This window comes from Carcharodon carcharias, chromosome 16, assembly GCF_017639515.1.
Source record: "Carcharodon carcharias isolate sCarCar2 chromosome 16, sCarCar2.pri, whole genome shotgun sequence".
In the NCBI taxonomy this organism is placed as follows: Eukaryota; Metazoa; Chordata; class Chondrichthyes; order Lamniformes; family Lamnidae; genus Carcharodon; species Carcharodon carcharias.
Genome location: NC_054482.1, coordinates 23,278,637 through 23,302,111, shown reverse-complemented (window position 1 = coordinate 23,302,111; position 23,475 = coordinate 23,278,637). Strand labels below are relative to the sequence as shown.

The window sequence follows — 23,475 nt, the reverse complement described above, 5'->3', positions numbered from 1 at the left end:
GAACTAATTCGCAAAAGGGTTTAAAGAAAACAGAATGAGCAGCCTGGGCTGCTCACAGCAGTGTTCAGGAGCTCAAGGCCTCTTCCTCCTCCCGACCATGGACAAGACTATTGGCTGAGATGGGAGAGTATTGAGGTGGAATGAAATCCATTGAAACAATATTCAGTGACTCTGGAGGTGCAGTGAGAGGATTTAAAAAAAATAAATGTTATGTCAGAGACTGGCTGTTGAGCAGAACAAATCCCATGATCTGATGCGGAATGCAACCAACTTAACAATGCACTGGGATACAACGGGATGCATCTGGTGTAAGAATTAACGGATTGAAGTGGCAGCAAAAAAAACCCAGTGAAATGGCACTTTTTGCTCTATGATGCTTAAATTCCAGCCTGGTTTGCTAATTTGACTTTGAAATCTTACATTTGGGAATATAATGCCCTTAACCTCTTTGGGAAAAAAAAAGAGGAGCCACCCATGCTCTCTTTGTGTTTAAAAGGTTCTGCGGAAAGTTTATTAAAACACAAGTGAACTTGCCAAAAAGAGTGCAGCCGGACTGGTTTCATCTCTTGTCTGTGCTGTCACCCAGAAAGAAACTTAAGGGTGGAACTAAGTAATGCCTTTGTTGTGTTCTCGTAGGGCAGATGCTGCCCTTCATTGATGAGATTAGATCGGGGTGAATTTCCTTTATTGGAGCCTCTTGTTCAAGGCCATATGCTGTTTTGCAAACTCTCTTTTTCCTCCCCTTAATAGAAAAAAATAGTCTCCCTCTATCCACCTCCCAAAGCTCCCCAGTCCCCAGTTCACACATCAGTACTTATAGCCCTGACACCCGCAAGCGTCTCCCGCATGGTGTTTTGCCGGCTCACCGGGAAACCTTGAAGCGATGGCATCTCAATGGGCGGCCCTGGCTCTTTGTAGCGGGCGGGAGTGTACGTGATGCGTTCGCCCCCATTGCGCATCTCGTCAGCGGTCTGTATGTAAAAGGGCGAGCAGCTGGGGCATGAGCTCCTCGCAACTGTCTGGCTGGGCTCCACTGGAGGAGCCAGCTGAGTGACCAAACCGTCCACAAGGTGCGCGTTGCATGAGTTGCAAGCATAGTGTGGATGAACGGGTAAATCCGAGCCTTCCTCTTCATCGTCTGATTCATCCTTCTTGCAGCAATAATACTGGGAGGGGACAGAAAGAAGAAAGGAAGTGGAGGCATAACTTGGATGAAAACAGCAATTAACAGTTTGCTTTGACAACTCCAATGTTCTCCTGACTGGAAACCCACTTTGTAACCACCATAAACTTGAGCTCATCTAAAGTTCTGCTGCCCCTATCCGAATGACTCTCACTAAATCCTGCTCACTCAGCAACTCTATGGTCACATGTTGGCTTCCACTCCAGCAATGCCTCGATTCAAAACCTTGCTTTCAAATCTCTCCATGGTCTCACTCCTCCCTCCCTATCTCTGTAATGTCCTGCAGCCCCACAAAGTGTGTGAGAGGGGACAGTGAGTGTGTGTGTGAGAGAGAGAGGAGAGTGTGTGTTTATGTGAGAGGGGAGAGCATGAGTGTGTGTGTGTGTGTGTGTGTGTGAGAGAGAGGGGGGAAAGCGTGAGAGTGTGTGTGTGTGTGTGTGTGTGTGTGAGAGGGAGAGGGGAGAGCGTGAGTGTGTGTGAGTGAGAGAGGGGAGAGTGTTTGTGTGTGTCAGAGATGGGGGAGAGCGTGATTGTGTGTGTGTGTGTGTGTGTGTGAGGGGAGAGCATGAGTGTGTGTGTGTGTGTGTGTGAGAGAGGGGAGAGCATGAATGTGTGTGTGTGAGAGAGAGAGAGGGGAGAGCATGAGAGTGTGTGTGTGTGTGTGAGAGGGAGAGGGGAGAGCATGAGTGTGTGTGAGGGAGGGGAGAATGTTTGTGTGTGTCAGAAGAGGGGAGAGTGTGTGTGTGTGTGAGAGAGAGAGGGGAGAGCGTGAGAGTGTATGTGTGTGTGTGTGAGAGGGAGAGGGGAGAGCATGAGTGTGTGTGAGAGAGGGGAGAATGTTTGTGTGTGTCAGAGAGAGCGGAGAGTGTGAGTGTGTGTGTGAGAGAGGGGAGAGCGTGTGTGTGAGAGGGGAGAGTGTGTGTGTGTGTGAGAGAGGGGAGAGCGTGTGTGTGTGTGTGTGTGTGTGAGAGAGGGGAGAGTGTTTGTGTGTGTCAGAGGGGAGAGTGTGAGTGTGTGTGAGAGAGAGGAGAGCGTGTGTGTGTGTGTGTGTGAGAGAGAGAGGGGAGAGTGTGTGTGAGAGAGAGGGGAGATTGTGAGAGAGAGAGAGGAGACAGCGTGCGAGTGTGTGCGTGTGAGAGGGAGAGCGTGAGAGTGTGTGTGTGAGAGGGAGAGGGGAGAGTGTGTGTGTGTGAGAGAGGGGAGAGTGTGTGTGTGAGAGAGGGGAGAGTGTATGTGTGTGAGAGAGGGGAGAGTGTGTGTGTGTGAGAGAGGGGAGAGTGTGTGTGTGTGTGAGAGAGGGGAGAGTGTGTGTGTGTGTGAGAGAGGGGAGAGTGTGTGTGTGTGTGAGAGAGGGGAGAGTGTGTGTGTGTGTGAGAGGGAGAGGGGAGAGCATGAGTGTGTGTGAGAGAGAGGAGAGCGTGTGTGTGTGTGTGAGAGGGAGAGCGTGAGAGTGTGTGTGTGAGAGGGAGAGGGGAGAGTGTGTGTGTGTGAGAGAGAGGAGACAGCGTGAGAGTGTGTATGTGTGAGAGGGAGAGCGTGAGAGTGTGTGTGTGAGAGGGAGAGGGGAGAGTGTGTGTGTGTGAGAGAGGGGAGAATGTTTGTGTGTGTCACAGAGAGGGGAGAGTGTGAGTGTGTGTGTGAGAGAGGGGAGAGCGTGTGTGTGTGTGTGTGTGTGAGAGGGGAAAGTGTTTGTGTGTGTCAGAGAGAGGGGAGAGTGTGAGTGTGTGTGAGAGAGGGGAGAGCGTGTTTGTGTGTATGTGAGAGAGAGAGGGGAGAGTGTGTGTGAGAGAGAGAGGAGACAGCGTGAGAGTGTGTGTGTGTGTGAGAGGGAGAGCGTGAGAGTGTGTGTGTGTGTGAGAGGGGAGAGTGTGTGTGTGTGTGAGAGAGGGGAGAGTGTGTGTGTGTGTGAGAGAGGGGAGAGTGTGTGTGTGTGTGTGAGAGAGAGAGAAGAGTGTGTGTGTGTGAGAGGCGAGAGTGTGTATGTGTGAGAGAGGGGAGAGTGTGTGTGAGAGGGAGAGGGGAGAGTGTGTGTGTGAGAGAAGAGAGAGTATGTGTGTGTGTATGTGTAGAAATTCCTCCTCATTTCAATCCTAAATGGCCTGTCCTTTATTCTGAGACTGACTCTGCCCTAGCCAGGCACCAATTTGAAGAAGAGATGGGGAATTTTCTGTCATGGTTCTGACCTGACCAATATTTATCCCTTAACCAACAGTACTTTAAAACACTGGTCGCTTAGCTCATCATTGTTTGTGGGAGACTGCTGCCTTTAAATTAACAACCGCGTTTTCTACATTGCAACAATGACTACACTTCAAAAAGTGCTTCATTGATTGTAAGTGTCTTTGTGACATCCTTAGGCTGTGAAAGGTGCTATAGAAATGCAAGTCTTGATTCCTCTTCACAGTATGGCAGGCGTTGGGCAACCACTTACTCAATGAGTCGCCAAAGTCTACTTTTGAACTCAGCCAAACAGGGAGGAGCCAGCTTCAAAGCAGACACACCATGGGCTTCAGCTGTCATTCAGAACCGCCTGATAGGTTCACTCACTATGCTGTCCTCTCCCTTTCCCCCTCAGTTAAATCTGACCTGTGACATTTGGGAACTCACCTGAAGCCTACAGTAACAGAGCACGCCTATGATACACAGCAGTATTACTGTTGCTAGTATTCCACCAGTGATAACAACAGTTCCAGCTGTCATCCGACCGAATCTCCATCAAACCCTGGAAGAACAAAGAGAGAAAATGGTGAAGTTGGGGGTGGCGGTGGGTAGGGAAAGGCACAGTTCCACATTTGTCTTTCACCCAGTTACAAAGGAGCAAGACGACGGGAAGGATTTGATCACAAGGATAAGTAAGGAGGCTACTGAGGGATATGATCACAAGGATGAGAATTCACTTCCTTGACTTCTCTGGTTCCATGTCTGGGGATAGACAAACAACCAATAGATTCTTTATAAGCCTACAGCTACCATGATTACACTTCCTTATGCCCCGCCTCCAGTAAGGATTCCATTCCATTCTCCCAGTTCCTCCTTCACTGTTGCTTTTGTTCTGATGATTCCACCTTCTATGCCAGTGATCTGATAAGTCTTCCCTTTTCCTCAACTGAAGATTTCCTGCCAGGGGCTTCAATTATGTCCATTCCGCTTACTGCTTTGAGCTGTCAGCCTTGGCTCCGTTGGTAGCACACTCACCTCTAAGTCACAAGGTTCCAGATTCAAGTCCCACTCAGGGCTTTGAGCATAAAAATCAAGGCTGAGATTCCAGCACAGCACCTGAGGGAGTGCTGCACTGTTGGAGATGCCATCTTTCAGATGAGATGTTAAATCAAGGCCCCATCTGCCTGCTTGGGTGGTCCCATGACACTATTTTGAAGAAGAGGAGGGGAGTTATTTCCGGTATCCTGGTCAATATTTATCCCTTAATCAACATGACAAAAATAGATTATCTGGCAATTATCAATTGCTGTTTGTGGGAACTTACTATGCGCAAACTGGCTGCTGCATTTCCTATATTACAACAATGACTTTTCAAAAGTATTTCATTGGCTGTAAAGCACTTTGAGATGTCCAGGGGTTGTAATAAGCATTATATAAATGCAAGTCTTTCTTTCTTTCTTTCCTTTTTTTCTTTCCCTATGCCTTCATCCCTTCCCCTCACTCCCAGAACCATGACAGAGTTCCCCTTGTCCTCACCTTTCAACCCACCAGCCTCCCCAGATACCGGACCATTCTCCACTATTTCTGTCACCTTCAGGGATACCACCCATACACACCTTTCACTTTCAGCATTATGAAGGGACTGTTCCCTCCGCGACTCCCTGGCCCACTCCTCAGCCTCCCCTGACAGCCCCTCCCTTTCCTACAGCACCTTTCCATGTAAGCTCAGGAGATCTAACACCTGTCCATTCACCTTCTCACTGTCCAGAGCCCCAAGTACCCCTTCCAGCTGAAAGAACGATTTACTTGTACATTCAAATTAGCTGTGTGGATACACTGCTCACGATGCAGTCTCCTCCACTTTGAAGAAAATAAACTCAGATAGGGTGACCACTTTGTGGAACACCTGGGTCTCCCTAACGTCTCCATGAAGCTTAATGTAAGCTCAAGGAACGTTGCCACTTAATTGGACATTTTACAATTTTCTGTACTCAACGTTGAGTTCAACAAGTTCAGATCATAACCTCAGTCCTCATTGTTTTGGACAGCGACTGTTGGCGATGATTCAGCTATTCTCATTTACACCTCCTCTAGACTTATCCCAATCACTACCTCCTTTTGCAAAAGCAAAATACTGCAGATGCTGAAAATCTGAAGTAAAAACAGAAAATGCTGGAACTACTTAAGAGGTCAGCCAGTGTCTGAGAGAAACAAAGGTAACCTCTCATCACAGCTATCTCCTTTTTCTTGCATCATCGTCATTCCTTTTGTCATTTAATCTCTCCTGCCCTCCATCCTATTACAGACCTTCCCTTTTGTTCTTTCCTCCCCTCCATCCTTTCCCTGCCTTGCTTAAAACCTGTTACATCTCTCGCTTCTTTCAGTTCTGGTGAAAAGTCATCGACTTGAAACATTAATTCTGATTCTCCCTCCACAGATGTTGCTAGACCTGAATATATCCAACCTTTCTTGTTTCTCCTACTGGAGATGCCTACAATCATTGAGCAGCATTCCAATAATCACAGGCTCTGTGCTGTATGAAGGAACAAAACAGAGATTCAGTGGCAAGAAAAGGGATCACTGCCCTTCACCTTTAGGTTTTGCCTAAGTGGTCATTCTAAAGGCAAGTGTCGACAAGTCATTCAACCATTGCGTGAATGACAAGCAAGCAGTGTCCACTTTGTCCACACAGCCACACGTAAAAGTTGGAGTCTCTGGACAGTGATCGGCATTTAGGAGTGGTCACCATGACTGATCCCTGCCCAGCCTGTTCAAACCTTGGGTTACTCACACCATTTGTAGCATCTTTACTCCTGCTCAGACTGTTACCTCAGCACTGGTATGGCTCAGTATCACAATGGACACCTCAGTGCTCATTCCACCATGTGAGAGGGCAGGTGGGTGTGGTATTATGGTTTCAAATTCACATGAGTGTTCCTACTGAACTGGTTAATGTGCTTCTTAGCTCATTCAAAAGAAAGACAAAAAGGCTAATAACTTAGTCAAAATAACACACAGCAATCTTATGCGAATATGAAATGCAGACTGAGTGGGATTTTAAGCCTGAAGAGATATCCACAATTCATATGATAGCCTAGTTGTGGTTTGAGCAATGATTCAGGTTCACACTGTAGTGCAATATTGAAGGAGTGCTGCACTGTCAAAGGTGTCGACTTCCAAATGAGATATTAAACCAAGTTACTGGCACCCCTCTCAGGTGGGCTTATCCCAGGGCACTGTTTCAGCAAACGGCAGGAAAGTTTTCCACTGTGCCTTGGCCAATACTTCTCCCTCAACCACCATCACGATTACAAATTACCTGATCATTCTCATCATTGGCTGTTTGTAGGAGCTTGCTGTGTGCGAATTGGCTCCCGTGGTTTCTACCACAGTGACAGCACTTGAGACAATACTTCATTGGCTGTAAAGTGCTTTGTGGCATTCTGAGGCTGTAAAAGGCACTACATAAATGCAGTTTTTTTTTACACAGCATGTGCTTTTCTGGTCAACTAGTCAGGATAATATAAAAAGGATACAGAGGTACCAGAGAGGGTGTGAAAATGATTCTCAAGGATGATACTAGAATTGTGAGATAATACCCATCAGAAAAAGATGAACAGGCTGGGTCTCTTTAACCTTGAAAAGAGAAGGCTGGAGGGTGATCTAATCGAAGCCTTTAAAATTATGAAAGAAATTGATAGACTTAATGTCCAGAGAATGTTTCAACTTGTGGGGAAGGGGAAAAACTAGAGACCATCAATTTAAGATAGCCAGCAAAATATCTAAGACAGAATGGGAGTGGTTGAAGTGAATAATACAGATACATTTAGGGGAGCTAGACAAATGTTTGAGGGAGAAGGGAATAGATGTTACAATGATGGATTTAGATGAGGAAGAGGCTCAAGTGAAGTATAAACACTGGCATGGACAGGTTGGGCTGAATGGCCTGTTTCTGTGCTGTACATCGTATGTAATTCTTCATGATTGGTGTGGGTGAGGTTGAAAATACATTTTTCCCTTCTTTCCTGCAAGCTACATTGCAGCAATTTCACAAAGTATGTGGCTAACACTAAATGAGCTGCTCGTTTGGTTGTCAGAGATGGTTTCTGAGCACTGGAATGCTGATTCAGTTTAGTAACAGAGCCCCACAGTACCACAGACCACCCGACAGTGGCAGTGTTGGCATCAGTTGGATCACGGCAAGTCCTTCGTTGTGATGCAGATGTTTGCCAATGTTATAACTAGCCGGAAATTGGGGAGGATCTCTTCTGATTAAAAAGGCAGTGTCATCAGGGATTTGTGTTTTTGGGCTGTGAGCCAGAGATTCGAGATGCAAACGAGATACCAGTTTGGTGATGCCACTTTTTCGTTCTGTCTCAAGGTAACAGCAGCTGAAATGATCGAGTAACACAGCAATAAAACTGCTGTTAAAAGACTTGTGTTTGTTATGCTTTGATGGCCTGGGCTCTGTATCGGTGCTGCTGTAAGCTCCAGGTCAAATAAATAGCCAAGTCCAAAGACTAAACAGGGGCAAAGGGGTAAAGCTCATTGGGCTCTGAGCTCTGTTCACCTGCTGATCAAAAATTAGCTGAAAATCTGCTTGTGTCACAAAACACAAAAATAAGGGGGAAAGATTGATTTGTGTGTGTGTATTTTTAGGAAATCTTTGACAGCCCGTTCATTAACTAGACCCAAATGAGACAAAGCTCAACAACTGATAAACAACTTCTTCACTCATTACTCTGTAGAAATCAACCACATTAACTCTGCATCTATGCACTATAACTATTTTAAAAATTATTAAAATATCCAGGACATTTTATTTTCATAAAATACCGAGGTGCAATGTTTAAGTTCCTGTTAAGCGGCTGAAAATGAAACATTTAAGAAACTATTACCAAAGAATTTAATTTCCCTTTGTACAAGCCCTATGATTTAAACCTATCCTTGAGGCCCTCCAGACGCTCTTCTTTGCATGATTTGACTTGTTTTGTGACTTTTGTCTTTTTCTTTGTCAGCCAGTTGTTATCCTTTTAGGTTTCAATGCTCAGTTGGTAGCACTCACACCTTAGAGACACAAGGCTGTGGCACTTTGGCCCAAAATAGAGATAGAATCCAGATTGACACTCCCAGTGCAGTACTGAGGGAGTGCTGCACTGTTGGCAGCGCCGTCCTTCGGATGAGACGTTAAGCCGAGGCCCCATTTGCTCTCTCAGGTGGATGTAAAAGAAAACAGGATTTCAAAGAAGTGGAATTCTCCCTGGTGTCTCATCGTTCAGAGGGCTGTGCGACTTTGGAGCCCTCTGCCTCAGTAGGTGGTGGAGGCAGGGCCATAGAAACGTAGAAACTCGGAGCAGGAGTAGGCCATTCGGCCCTTCGAGCCTGCTCCGCCATTCAATATGATCATGGCTGATCCTCTATCTCAATGCCATATTCCTGCTTTCTCTCCATACTCCTTGATGCCCCAATATCCAAAAATCTATTAATTTCTTTCTCAGTGACCCGGCCTCCACAGCCTTCTGTGGTAGAGAATTCCACCCTCTGAGTGAAGAAATCTTTCCTCATCTCAGTCCTAATTGGCCTGCCCCGTATCCTGAGACTGTGGCCCCTGGTTCTAGACTCCCCAACCAGGGGAAACATTCTCCCTGCATCAACCCTGTTAGAATTTTACACGTTTCAATCAGATCCCCGCTTATTCTTCTAAAGTCTAGTGAACACAGGCCCAGCCGAACCAATCTCTCCTCATACGACAGTCCTGCCAACCCCGGTATCAGGTGAGTGAACCTTCACTGCACTCCTTCTATGGCAAGTATATCCTTTCTTAGGCATGGAGACCAAAACTACATGCAATACTCCAGGTGTGGTCTCACCAAGGCCTTGTATAACTGCAGTAAGACATCCCTACTTCAGAACTCAAATCCTCTTGCAATGAAGGCCAACATACCATTTGCCTTCCTAATTGTTTGCTGCATCTGCCTGTTTATTTTCATTGACTGGTGTACAAGGACACCCAGATCCCTTTGTACACCCACATTTCCCAATATATCACCATTTAAATAATACTCTGCCTTCCTGTTTTTCACACTGAAGTGTATAACTTCACATTTATCCACGTTATACTGTATCTGCCATGTGTTTGCCCACACACACAACTTGTCTAAATCGCTCTGAAGCCTCCTTGCATCCTCCTCACAACTCACAACCCCACCCAGTTTTGTGTTGTCAGCAAACTTGGAAATATTGCAATTGGTTTCTTCATCCAAGTCATTGATATATATTGTGAATAGCTGGGGTCCAAGCACTGATCCCTGTGGTTCACCACTAGTCACCACCTGCCACTTGGAAAAAGACCCATTTATTCCCACCCAGTTTCTGGTTTGTCAACCAATTCTCAATCCAGGCCAGTTTATCACCCCTAATCCCAAGGGAAGAGAGGGGGTGGGGCCCGCTCGCCGACATGTAAAATGACGCGCGGTGACATCGGGCGGGCTTCCTGATGTCACTGTGCATTATTTAGGTTGGCTTCGCGCCTGCCAAACTGTCTAAGGCCATTAACAAAGTAATTAAAGTTGTTTAGAATGGTGCCTGTCCAACCTTAAGGTTGGCGGGTGGGCAGGCGAAGAGCCCAGGCGGCCTTCGCATTTTTCATGAAACCTCATCCACGGGCGGGATGAGGTTTCATGAAGGGTTTATAAATTAAATAAAAATTTTTGAGAAAATTAATGGACATGTCCCAGTTCGTGTGATAGTTTCACATGGGGGGACATGTCCTTACAATTTTTTTCACCTTTATTAAATTTCCCATAACTTAAACTGATCTCCCTGAGGCACCTCCAGGGAGATTTCTGCGCAGGCCCCGACTCAGGGAATCCCCTCGCCCGCTCAGCGTTTTCAGATGTGTGTCATGCTGGGCGGGCCTTTATTGGTCCACCCACGTAAAATGGCAGTGCGCACCTGATCGGGGGCACCGATCGGGTTTGCGCTTGCTCCCACCCACCCCCGCACAACAACCCCCGACGGGGGGAAAATTCTTCCCCATGTGCTTTAATTTTGCCCACTATCCTCTTATGTGGGACTCTAAAAGCCTTCTTGAAATCCAAATACACCACATTCACTGGTTCTCCCTTATCTATTCTACTAGTTACATCCTCAAAAAGCTCCAGTAGGTTAGTTAAGCATGATTTCCCTTTCATAAACCCATGCTGACTTTGTCTAATCCCGCTAATGCTTCCCAAGTGTTCAGTTACCACGTCTTTCATAATAGACTCTAGCGTTTTCCCCACTACTGATGTTAGGCTAATTGGTCTGTAATTCTTTGCTCTTCTTTCTCTCATTTTTAAATAGTGGGGTTACATTTACCACCCTCCAATCTGTAGGCTTTATATAGAATTTTGGAAGATGACCACCAATGCATCCAATAGTTCCAGGGCCTCATCCTTTAGTACCCTGGGATGTAGATTATCAGGCCTTGGAGATTTTTCAGCCTTTAACCCCATTAATTTCTCTAGCACCATTTTGTTACTAACACTGATTTTCTTCAATCCCTCCCTCTCACTAGACCCCTGGTTCCCTAACATTTCTGGGAAATTATTTGTGTCCTCTTTTGTGAAGACAGAACCAAAATATGTGTTCAATTCTTTTGCCATTTCTTTGTTCCCATTATAATTTCCACCATTTCTGACTGTAAGGGACCTACGTTTGTCTTCTCTAATCTTTTTCCCTTCACATATTTATAGAAGCTTTTACAGTCAGTTTCTATGTTCCTTGCAAGTTTACTCTCATACTCCATTTTCCCCTTCTTGATCAATCTTTTTGTCCAACTTTGTTGAATTCTAAACTGCTCCCAATCCTCTGGCTTGCCACTTTTTCTGGCAATTTTACATGTCTCCTCTTCGGATCTAATACTATCTCTAATTTCTTCTGTAATCCATGCTTGAGCCACCTTTCCTGTTTTACTTTTGTACCGGGCAGGAATGAATAATTGTTGTAATTCATGCATACATCTCTTAAATATTAGCCATTGCCTATCCACTGTCAATGCTTTTAGTAAGGTTCCCCAATCCATCATTGCCAACTTGCACCTCATACTCTCGATGTTTATTTAGATTCAGGACCCTAGTTTCAGATTCAATTTCTTCACTCTCCATTCTAATGAACAATTCTATCATTTTATGGTCTCTCTTCCCCAAGGGACCCCACAAAACAAGATTGCTAATTAATCTTTTCTCATTGTACAATACCCAGTCTAGACCTGTTCTCTAGTTGGTTCCTCAACGTATTGTTTTGAAAAACCATCACATACACACTCCAGGAAATCCTCCTCCACAGTATTATTGCTAGTTTGGTTTATCCAATCTATATATAGATTAAAGTCACCCACGATTACAGTTGTACCCTTATTGCATACATCTCTAATTCATTGCTTAATGCTTTCTCTTACATCTCCATTACTGTTTGGGGGCTTGTAGACAACTCCTGCCAATGCTTTCTGCCCCATGGTGTTTCTTATATCCACCCAAACAGATTCCATATCATGATTTTCCGAGCCAATATCCTTCCTCACTATTGCATTGAGTTCCTCCTTTACTAACATTGCTACCCCACCTCCTTTCCCCATGTAACTGTCCTTCCTAAGTAATGAATACCCCCAGATGTTCAATTCCCATCCTTGGTCACTCTGCAGCCATGTCTCCGTAATTGCAGAGGTAGATAGACTCTTGTTAGGCAGGGGAATCAAAAGTTATCAGGAGTCATTGGGAATGTGGAACTCAAAACGCAAGCAGATCAGCCATGATCTTATTGAATGGTGGAGCAGGCTCGAGGGGCCGAATGGCCTACTTCTGCTCCTATTTCGTACGTTTGTATGTTGCTTGTGGGATTTTGCTGTCCGCAAATTAGCTGCCTCATTTCATACATTAATTAAAAGCTCTTCAATGGCTATAGCACACATGAGACATTCTGAGGCACCACAGAAGTAGAAGACTCTCTTTGTGTTTGAATGCTTTTCTTGACTTTGGATTAATTGTTATCTGTTATTCTTTAGGCCCTTCTTGCTGATTAAGGTGATCTGTTTCAATTGTTATTTCAAAAAATAACTCCACATTAATTCTGCAAATTTCAACACTTTGCCAGGTTACGTGTTTTAAAATGTTTCTGTTTTAACACTGTCTTGTTGCTGAGGCTACGAGTTCTGATAGGGAATGTGGAGTGATGAAGGTGTGTGGAACAGATTCCTAAAATACCCAAGAGGGGTCAGAGCACAGGGGAAAATAGATCAGGGACTATTACCAAATAAAAAGATATTCAACTTGGTCTGGATTAAATTTACAACACTGTGAGACTCTTCATCAGCCCCCTTTTAAGGCTGATTTATTCCCCTGTTCCACAGCATGTGGCATAAATTAGGCCACAGGTGTAAATAGAGACATGGAAACATTTGAACATATGAACATACAAATTAGAAGCAGGAGTAGGCTACTCGGCCCTTTGAGCCTGCTCCACCATTCAATAAGATCATGGCTGATCTGAATGTAACCAGAACCCCACATTCCTGCCTACCTCTAGTAACCTTTCATCCCCTTGTTAATCAAGAATCAGTCTAGCTCTATCTTAAAAATATCCAAAGACTCTGGTGCACTGCCTTTTGATGGAGAGAGTACCAAAAAGTCAAAACCCTCTGAGAGAAAAAAATTCTCCTCATCTCTGCCTTAAATGAGTGACCTTTTATTTTTAAATGGTGACCCCTAGTTCTAGATTCTCCCACTAGAGGAAACGTCTTCTCCACATCCACCCTGTCAAGACCCCTCAGGGTCTTATATGTTTCAATCAAATCACCTCTTGCTCTTCTAAACTCCAGTGGATACAAGCCTAACCTGTCCAACCTTTCCTCATAAGACAACCTGCCCATTCCAGATATGCGTCTAGTAAACCTACTCTGAACTGCTTTCAATGTATTTACATCCTTCCTTAAATGAGGAGACGAATACTGTACACTACCCCAGATGTAGTCTTACCAATGTCCTGTACAACTGAAGCATAACCTCCCTACTTTTGTAATCAATTCCCCACACTATAAATGATAACATTTTATTAGCTTTCCTAATTACCCGCTGTACCTGCTTACTAGCCTTTTGTGATTCAGGCACTAAGACACCCAGATCGCTCTGCATTTCAAAGCTCTGCAATCTCTCACTACTTAGGTAATAGGCTTCGTTTTTAATCTTCCTGCCAAAATGGATGATTTCACATTTTTCCACATTATACTCCTTTTGCCAGATCTTTACCCACTCATTTAAGTTATCTTTGTAGCCTCCTTGTGTCCCCCTCATAGCTTAGTTTCTGACCTATCTTTGTGTCATCAGCAAATTTATCAACCATACCATCAGTCCCTTCATCCAAGTCATTTATATAAATTGTAAGAAGTTGAGGCCCCAGCACTGATCCCTGCGGCACACCACTCGTCACAGCTTGCCAAGCAGAACATGACCAGATATGTCTGAACAATAACAGGTTCATTGTAAGAACATAACTATTTGCAGATACACATGACTAACTGTTACTCAATGTAAGGCATGAGCATTCTCCTTCTAGATGCTTAGTCATGTGACTCTCTCTTACATCATCCTGTGGGCAGAACTGTTTCTTCAGTCCCACATATTAACCCTTTCAGCCCTGAACGTTCGAATACTACACTTAGTTCCATCAGTCTGCCCTGTTTTGGTCAGCTTTAATACTCTAGCCTAATAAAAATCTGGCAACCTCATTTTTAAAATTTAAAATTGACCCTGCCTTGCCCCTCCTCCTTGGTTATTCTCACCCTCTGCTTGTTAGTTATTCTCAGCCCTCCTCTCTTAACCTCCACCTCCTCCAACTCTTTTATTCGCACCCCCTGCGTATTTGTTATGCTCACCCCCTCATCCTCCTCTCCTATTCTCACCCCCTCCTCCTCTGTTATTCACAACCCCTCCTCATTTCGTATTCTCACCCCCTCGTCCTCCTCTGTTATTCTCACACACCCCTCCTCTGTTGTCATTCTCATCCACTCCTCTCCTTTTATTGTCACCCCCTCCTCCTTTGTTATTCTCACTCTCACCTCCTCTGTTATTCCTGCTGCTTCCTCCTGCTCTGTTATTCTCACCCCCTCATCCTCTTTTTATTGTCACCCCCCCCTCCTCTGTTATTCTCACTCCCTGCTCCACCTCTCCTATTCTCACCCCTCCTCTCTTATTCTCACCCCCTCCTCAGTTACTCTCACACCCTCCTCTGTTATTTTCAACCCTCCTCCTGTGTTATTCTCACCGCCTCCTCCTCTGATATTCTCACCGCCTCCACCTTTGTTGTTCTCACCCCTTCCTCCTCCTCTGTTATTCCCACCTGCTCTCTCTCTCTTACTCTCACCCCCTCCTCCACCTCATCTGTTATTCTCATCCCCTGCTCCTCTCTTATTTTCACCCCCTCCTCTTTTATTCTCACCCCTTCTCCTGTGTTATTCTCACTCCTTCTCCTCTCTTATTCTCACCCCTTCCTCCTTCACCTTTGTTATTCTCACCCACACCTCCTCTGTTATTCCCAGTCTCCTCCTCCTCTGTATCTCTCACCCCTTCATCTTCTTTTATTCTCACCCCTCCACCTCTGATATTCTTGCCGTCTCCACCTCTGTAGCTCTCACTCCCTCCTCTTCATCTGTTATTCCACCCCCTTCCCCTCTCTTACTCTCACCCACTCCTTCTCCTTGTCTGTTATTCTCATCCCCTGCTCCTCTCTTATTCTCACGCCCTCCTTGTCTGTTATTCCCACCCCCTCCTGCTCCTCTGTTATTCTTGCCTCTCCATGTTTGCTCTTTCTGCCCTTCCTCTGATCACTACACCCCTCTGCTCCCTGCTGCTCCAGGTATTGGAAAGTTAGCTCCTTTTAGAGAGATCTTAGCCTGTGATTTTGGAAGCTGCCTCATTGGCCAGCGACCATCCTGGCACTGCCAGCTTTCTCCTGGATTGAGAGTCTTCACTGAGCAGCATACCCTGGCGAGGGTGTCCAGAGACCTCCTGTCATATCACATTGGAACTACCTCTCCTCTCATGCTTGCATTACATGCTTGCTGCTTCTTTACTCTCATTAAGAACAACATTGTGGTCCTCCTAGTGGTTTATGATGTACCAGTCCCTGAAACACATAAAACCTCTCCCTACTTTCACCTACACTTCGATCATACCTCACCCTCTGTCGATTTGCATCTCCTCTTTCTCAATGAACTGAAGCTTCTCCTCTTCCTCTAACTTTCCCCTTCTTATATCTTGTCCATTGTGCCTGCTCTATGTATGTTCTGCTACTTACTCCACTGCATGTGGCTTTGATCTTCTCTGGCTTAAAGTCTATCTCTTTCACAGCTCACCGGCTCCTCAGATACAGTCTCCATCATTCTTCCAACTGTGCACTGAAAGCACTTTTCAAATATTACTCAAGCAAACCCAATCAATTCAAACACCGAAAAACCTTGTTCACATAAGGGATGGTCTTTGCATTTCCAGGTCAGGCTGATTCGAGTGCCACTGCTTGAGGGACTGTGCATCAATCAGCTTTTCGATTATCCCGATCGGCTCTTGTAATTCAGCTGCACATCAGACACTTTCCTCAGGACTGAACCTTATCCTTGCTGCGCCTCTTCCAGAATATCTTGCACTAAATCACAGTGCATTTCTTCTTCCTGAATCAGTCTATAAACCAGCCTACAACGATTGTGCTGTGATTGAAAATTCTTTGCTACTTTTTGCTGCTCCAGCAGTTTTCTGTCTTCTGATTCCTCGACTCCTGCCGGTGAAGTCACTCATGTTATCCTGGTTGGCACAGAGGGTTTCATGCCTCACTGTTTCCTTCCTGTTACTTGTGGTGTGACAGCTTGTTCTAGTCATACCTGTTTTTCTGCTGTCTTGGAACAGTGTGAAACATCAGAGTTGACTTTATCTCTGTTTGGAGTCTCCTTGAATTCAAGAGCTGTTTTATTTACTGAAAAGAAGCATCAACCCATGTCCTTGTGTCTCTCTCTGAATCTTTTCCAATGTTGCACCTTATAACCTTCCATCTCTTTTCCACTCTGGTGGCTCAGTTCTCTTAATGAGCAAGCTGACAAATTAATCCTTAATTTGTTTAATTCTGTCTAAGTCTTGTTTTGCCCAATCCTTCAGATTATAATTCCTTTCAGTCTCACCGCTGCCCCCTCACCTTTTGCGTCTCCACTCTGTAGTTCATCGTCTACTGATGTCCTTTACCTTGTCATCTCCCCTGACCTAAAACTAACCACAATTCCTCCTCGAAGGAGTTCGATTTCACTTCCTGCTTCCCTCAGCAGCTCTCAGCTCACTCTGAAATCCAAGCCCATGAAAGCCTTGAACACTGTTCCTGTATCTGGGGACGGGTGCTAACATCTCTCTTGCATCCCTGAACAAGGTAAAAGTAATATTTGCCATTTAATAGGCAATCCCCTTCTCGCCTCTAGCATCCATCTCACTTCTAGGTTCCAACCTGTCTTGGCTTTCTCTGTTTTACCATGACTACAATTGTCCCTTGGATTCAGCTTGCCTCTCCTAAAGTCTAAATAGGCTACACGTTTTCCCTTCTTATTCTGTTGAGACCCAAATGCATTGCACAAGACCTTGAAACAGTGGATCGCAGTCTTCCTTCCTACCTACAATCCTCAAAGTTAAAACCTAAGCTTGGCATCATTTAATCACTACTTTCTAATTAACTTGCTCCCCTGGCTGGTGTCCTGTGCCGTGGGTCTTGGGTCTGTGTAGTCTTAAATTAAGAGAACACAGGAGACAGCACCAAATTGGATACTGAAATTTTAAGCATAATTAGTCAATCTTACAACACATACCGGTGGTGTGCAAAGCCCTGTCAGTGTTAATTAGTGCATAATAAATGATGTACTGGATAACATATGGAGGGCTGCACAGGATATCCTCACTAATCAAAAAACAGTGAAAGAGCAATAAGAAACAACTTGCAAAATGTAAAGTCAAATTGGATAAGTTTAGAACCATTTTGTTTGAACCACTCCCCAGGGTGAAATATTTCCAGCTAAGTACAGTTCCCTCATGGGTCCCTACTGAGGCGGTGCTGCACTGGCTTTTGAAAGAGATGTTAAAGCGAGATCCCGTTGCCCTCTCAGGTGGTTGTATAAGATTCCACGGCACTGTTTGGAAGAAAAGTGGACCAGTTATTCCTGGTGTTGTGGCCAAAATGTGCCCCTTAACTGAATCATTAAACCCGATCGTCTGGTCGTTATCACATGCTGTTTGTGGGATCTTGCTGTGTGCATATTTTCCATTGCATTTCCTACATTACAACAGTGACTGCACTTCAAAAGTGTTTGGCTGGCTGTAAAGTGCTTTGGGACATCCTGGGGTCATGAAAAGCACTGTATAAATGCAAATCTTTCTTTCCTGGTGCTTTCATACGCACTCTTCAATAAAGCCTTCGGGGCAGACACAACTGTATAGTGAGGCTTTTCATGAATATTTTATTTATATTTAAGTACCACAGTCCATTTGATTTTTCCTCTTAAGCCAAGAAGCAGAGACTCATGCAAGTGTAAACAATTGTTTATCTGTGAAGGGTCATTTCTGATTGTTTTGTAATACTATTTACCCTACTGGTGGCCTTCGAAATACAGATGTTGTGTTTTAAGTCAAGGTTCTTCTTTCTTGAACAATGCTGCACATTACCGAGGAGTGTCCCCTCTACCGTATAAGTGGCAGACGAATCACCACAAACTTATTAAAGAAGGAGGGCTTCGCTAAATATTAAAATCCTTCTTTCTAAGTCAAGCTCCATTGTGCTGAAGGACATTAACTTAGTGAGCACTTGTGCAGCCACAATTCAGGGCACAGGGAGAAATTTTAATTTGTAGTGATTCCACTGCTCCATCTGAAATACCTGAGAAAATCTCAGCTCCTCACAGCTCACTCTCACAAAGACACCCCAATCAATGTGACCACTCATGCAGTGTCATTGTGCGCAGCTATAATATTACTATTTTTTTAAGAAAAATTGTTCTGAAGGTCAAATTTTTTAAAAAAAATTTGAACTGAGTTTAAAGACTGTTCTCAAAATGGCTCCAGGCTACCAAATAGAAGAATGGATTTCAAACATCTTTCTTTACTCCTGAGGAGACAAGGATGCATTCCTCAGACAGGTCCATCTAAAATCCAATGAGTATTTCAAAATAGTAAACATAAACTCATGGACTTGATGGCATTCCTCCAAACACAAAGACAGTAGCTGATAAGCCACTGTAGGTGTGATAAACCTTGACCCTCTTGGGCGTAAGGAGACTTTGGATAGCTGTGATGGAATCACCACTTGCCTTATATGGAAAGTGACTTTTGCAGTCTGATACAGATCATATAATAATGGTGGCCATCTTGCCTCACCTGCAAAAAGCATTGAAAAGGGCAGGAAGAAGGCAGATCTACAGAGAACCATCTTGAAGAAACTTTAGCCCAGGGAGAGACAAAGAAAGGCATCTAGAAATGGCCACAGTTTCTGCAATAAGCCACTAGGCAGCTAAAAGTGCTACATCTGCAGAACAGATAAACCCTGATTCCACCTACTAAACTCACCTGTTAAAGCAAGCTCTGGCAACCTGACAATGGAAGTCATCACGGCTGCAGGGCCAACTCTACAACATCAAGGCTTTCACTTCAGACAACGCAATCCCTCAACTTCAAAACTTATCAGGCCTGCACCGAATATGGACTAAACTGATCCAATTTTTATAAGTATCATTTTACCTTCATCAGTAGCTAATCTTTGTGTTTATGTGTTTGTAATTTCATTTTTTCTTAAGTAATGTCCAGAGCAATAGTGTGAAATAAACTAACCCTTTTCCTTTTCAGTAAAAAGGTTTCGCTGCTGAGTTATTGGAAATTGAATTTCTCAATCCATGGGTGAGAAAATACACACAGGCATTGTTCACGGGTGACTTTGGGGAAACACATTTTACAGCGTCCGTGACATCAGTGTAATCTATGCAAAGACACCGTGGCCAATGTTTACCACTCAACCATTCATAGCGTTTATGCCACACAAATATCAGGCAACGGCCATCTCCAACACAAGAGAATCTAACCATCTCCCCTAGACGTTCAATGACATTACCTTTGCTGAATTTATTCACCAACGTCCTGGAGGGTTACCATTGACCAGAAGCTTAACTGACCCAGCCACATAAATATTGTGGCTACAAGAGCTGTGAATTCTGTGGTGACCAACTCACCTCCTGACTCCCAAAGCTTGAAGGTTCCCCTCCAAGTCACTCACCATCCTATCTGGGAAATATATCGCTGTTCCTTCACTGTCGCCGGGTCAAAATCCTAGGACTCCTTCTCTAACAGCATTATGGGTGTACTTACACCACATGGACTGCAGCGGTTCAAGAAGGCAGCTCACCACCACCTTCTCAAGGGCAATTAGGGATGGGCAATAAATGCTGACCTAGCCAACGATGTCCACATCCCCATGAATGAATATATAAAAAAATGCAGTGTGGTTGACATAAAGACACCCAGACTAATGTCTACTACTCAGTCCCATCATTACCATCTTGTTATCCACTGTCCCCAGATTACAGGCTCAGCTTTTGACTGGAGATGATAGTATATTTTGCGTGGCTACAAGGCGCTGGGGAGTAAGGTTGCTGCTCTTTCACCGTTTCTTCATTAGTGAGTATCCCAATACTTGGGGCTGTATTAGAAACAGTACAATCATTTTTGACTGTATTTTAATTTGAATGAACAATCCAATATCTTATGGCATTGCCAAGGCTTTGCACACAGCAGATGTGTATTGGAAAACCTGTTGAAACTGACAGCAGTACCCATGTGCATCAAAATGCTATCTGGTGGCACACAGCAAACAAGTTGGTGCATTAACCAAAGCAGAAGGGATCGTGGTTCCAATGGCATGTTGGGAGGCTTCTTGGGAACTTGAAGTTCTGCTGTTGCTGGCGGAACAACACTCAGTAAGTTTAGTTTGTGGAGTGCCTCCTAGAAGAGGTGAACCATACACTGGCATTCAATGTTCCCACACAAGGAGACAGTATCTCCAAGCTGACCTGCTGTCCAGCAGAGCAACAGTGCCCATTGAGCCTGTGGAGGCACAGATCACTGGGTTCAGACAGTTGGCTTTGAAGATGCAAAGTTTGAAGACCACATAACACTTGCCACTGGTACTTCAGCTTCTGGTACTACCGCTCCCTAGATCATTAGCAGAAAATGGCTGATTTATCAATGGCTGATTCCACCCCAGCAGATGGAGTACAGATAATCTGAGCATTCTGTTCACATCCCAGCATTGTCTCAGTTTTAAACTGCTACAACTTGTTAATGCGTTATTAGCCTGACATTAGGATGTGAATTGTTTACTCGTCCCATCTGTTCCTCTCTCTGTCTATCCCTTTCTCATGTGTCCCTGGACATTGCAACATGCCCCTTTTCCTAATTCTTTCTCGACACTCCGGTATTAAAATCGGGAATAATACGGGAGCTCTGTCGTGTGGGAAATGACCCATTTGATATCACTGATTCTTGCTGCGGTCGACAGCAGGTGTCTTTTCTGCTGTTGACCTCTTCTGCCATTAAATATGGGGATCATCAGGTTACAGCCAGCTACAGTGCCGTTCACTCTCTCACTCTTCCTCTAAATTTCATTCCTTCTTAATTAACTGCAAAACCCCGAGCAAAACACGAAAAGATCAACCAAGAGTTGGCAAAGCTTAGGCTGTCAGCCCAACAGTGGAGGCTGGCTGCCTGGCGAAAATATTCGGATAAAGTCCGTATCACTGAACTCGGAGGCTTGCTACTCATCACTGAAACAAGGTTTCACATCCAGTAACAAGGGAAATCATGGGCATTTTATTTACTATAGTAACACCAGTTATACAACACTCCCATCAACGGCACATTGCAAAATGAACAAAGGTTTGGCATGTGGGGATATAATGCATGGCCAGTATTCTCAGCTCTCTATTCAAAGTTGTATATACCAGGAAAAAATGTAGAGGGACTAATACTCACATTAGAATAGTTGATGTTGTGTCTCGTCTCTTTTCACATTAGGGTCTTGTGTTCTATATTTTGAATGCAGACAGACTGTTTATCCTTTCTCTCTCTCTCTCTTTCTCACTCCAGTCCCTGAAGGGTGAAGAATTGATGGTCAGTATTTGAACTTCTCCAGTGTCACCTGCATATGACAGTGATGTGCGTCTTAGAAACATCCATTTAAACGGACACATTCTCTCGGGCATCAAGTCACCGCGGATACACTACATAATGTCAACTTGATTGAGATAACTAGACAAAGGAAGTGCCTTGTTCAACAGAGTGACCTCCAGAAATGAATAGCCTTAGTTGACATTTTGTATTTAAAGACACAACATCTATCATTTTTGTTTGCTCATCATGGTAGGACAGAACAGAACATTGACAGCAGCAGGCACTCCCAGGGCATGTGAAGTCTGGCTGTCTGATAGTTGCTTGCACGAATCATTCAAAATCACATTAGGTGCTGAGAAAATGGAGAGAAGGAATCTGTACACTCGGATTGCCAACTCTGGTTTGATGTATTCCTGGGGATGTGATCCAATGATATTTGATCACATGACTGCTCATGTGATACTTAATCACTTGACCATTGAGGACATGACATTTGCCCACAGTTTGCAAATGCTGTATTACATTAATTTAATTGAGAAAAATCACTAAAATCTGATTAAATATTTGACTTTTTGTTTGATAGTGGGATGAATAACATAAGGTATAGATCAAAGAAAGAACATAAAAGAATAGAAAGCCTTAAAGATAGAAGTAATGTTTAAATAAAAACTGATTCTGTGATACTTCTACAGTATTAACCACAATGACAAACACCAGATAAATACAACTGCTTTGACAGAAACATTATCGATATAAATAACTGCAGCTAAATAGTTCATAGAATTTAATGACTTTTTATATGACAGCAAATTGTAATGATCCTGTGGAGATCAACAAACTTAAAGATCAAAATTTATCAAGCAACGCCAATGAAAAACCAATGGACAAGATTTCACTTTTTACAACTTTTACTTTAAGAGTCAAACCAAAGTCAATATAAACTAAAAATGAATTAACAGACAATTCACGGTCAGTATATATGGTTACACAATAAATAGCAGATGCAACAAAGATAGATCTCATGGGTCTACTGGGCAGTTCACTCAGCATATATTGCACCAATTTCAGCCACAAAGCTCTTCAAAGCCCTGAATTTCCTCAGGTAGAATTCCAGCTCTTTTTCTTCAAGGATTTATCCACTGATTCTCATCTGACAGCAGTTTCCACCCAACCACAGGCACAGTCTTCACCAAGATGGCACACATTTCCAGAAATTCTCAGCTTTGCTTGCAACAGTCTTGATGGCATGGATCCACCTTTATCCCAAAATGTAGTGACTCTTTGGCTGAGTCTAGTCGGTTAATTTCTTTTAGTGATAGAAACAGTCGCAGCAACCTGTATCTGTCTATTGCCAGCCCCTGGATCCAGCTTTCAATTTCTTCAGCCTGCCTCACTGCACTGCTGGATGATATGATCTCAGATGGTTCTGTGCCTTTTTTCTGGTATCAACCAGCTTCAGTTTCCCTAGAAACCTGAATGTTCATTTTCCCTTAGGGTCTGACTCAAAAACTACAAGCTTTGAAACAAGGGTCAGTGCACCCAACAGAACATTTGATAAGTCATCTGTTCAGACAACAGCTTGCACACTCCCCTACTCGCCCTGCAAACCGCATATTCCATCATAAGGTTATAAAAATAATAAATAAAACCAAAATTAAACCTAATTCAATTCACTGACTCTCTCTCCTACCCCACTGTAGAAACCCTGAAACCCTGGTTCAGGGAGGTGAGGCTCAGTGCTCAGAGAACAGGACTAAAGCTGCCAGACCCCTGTAATAAAACACATCGTAAAATACCATATATCACAGGCAGATAGTCAGTTACTTGTGCTCTATGTTTTGCTGCTTTCTCTCTCTCTCTCTCTTCCTCGTTTGTATTTCTAGCTCCTTTCCCCAATCTATTTTCAGAGTCAATGTTTCCAGG

At 44.1% G+C, this 23,475-nt stretch overlaps 1 protein-coding gene across 6 annotated transcripts; it reads right to left on the bottom strand.

Moving 5' to 3' along the window:
* Nucleotides 1–504: 504 nt before the first annotated feature.
* LOC121289334 (protein FAM163A-like) lies at nt 505–21,507 on the bottom strand. Of its 6 annotated transcripts, none has more exons than XM_041208683.1 (3): nt 21,415–21,507; nt 3,791–3,905; nt 505–1,166 (listed from the first exon to the last, which is right to left on the bottom strand). In XM_041208683.1, exons 2-3 carry the CDS (start codon nt 3,881–3,883, stop codon nt 801–803), a joined length of 459 nt encoding a protein of 152 aa, XP_041064617.1. In that variant the 5' UTR covers nt 3,884–3,905; nt 21,415–21,507; the 3' UTR covers nt 505–800. The 6 variants fall into 6 exon arrangements, with proteins under 6 accessions (XP_041064617.1, XP_041064618.1, XP_041064615.1 ...); XM_041208684.1 differs by lacking the exon at nt 21,415–21,507 and adding an exon at nt 16,559–16,594; XM_041208681.1 differs by lacking the exon at nt 21,415–21,507 and adding an exon at nt 15,674–16,131.
* Between the last annotated feature and the right edge of the window lie 1,968 nt (nt 21,508–23,475).

What these genes read in the sequence shown, in the direction of transcription:
- LOC121289334 (XM_041208683.1), bottom strand. Translation starts at nt 3,883, where the DNA reads ATGACAGCTGGAACTGTTGTTATCACTGGTGGAATACTAGCAACAGTA. An exon ending in TCTGTTACTGTAGGCTTCAG is followed by an intron (nt 1,167 to 3,790) that starts GTGAGTTCCCAA and finishes GTCCCCTCCCAG; the next exon opens with TATTATTGCTGCAAGAAGGA.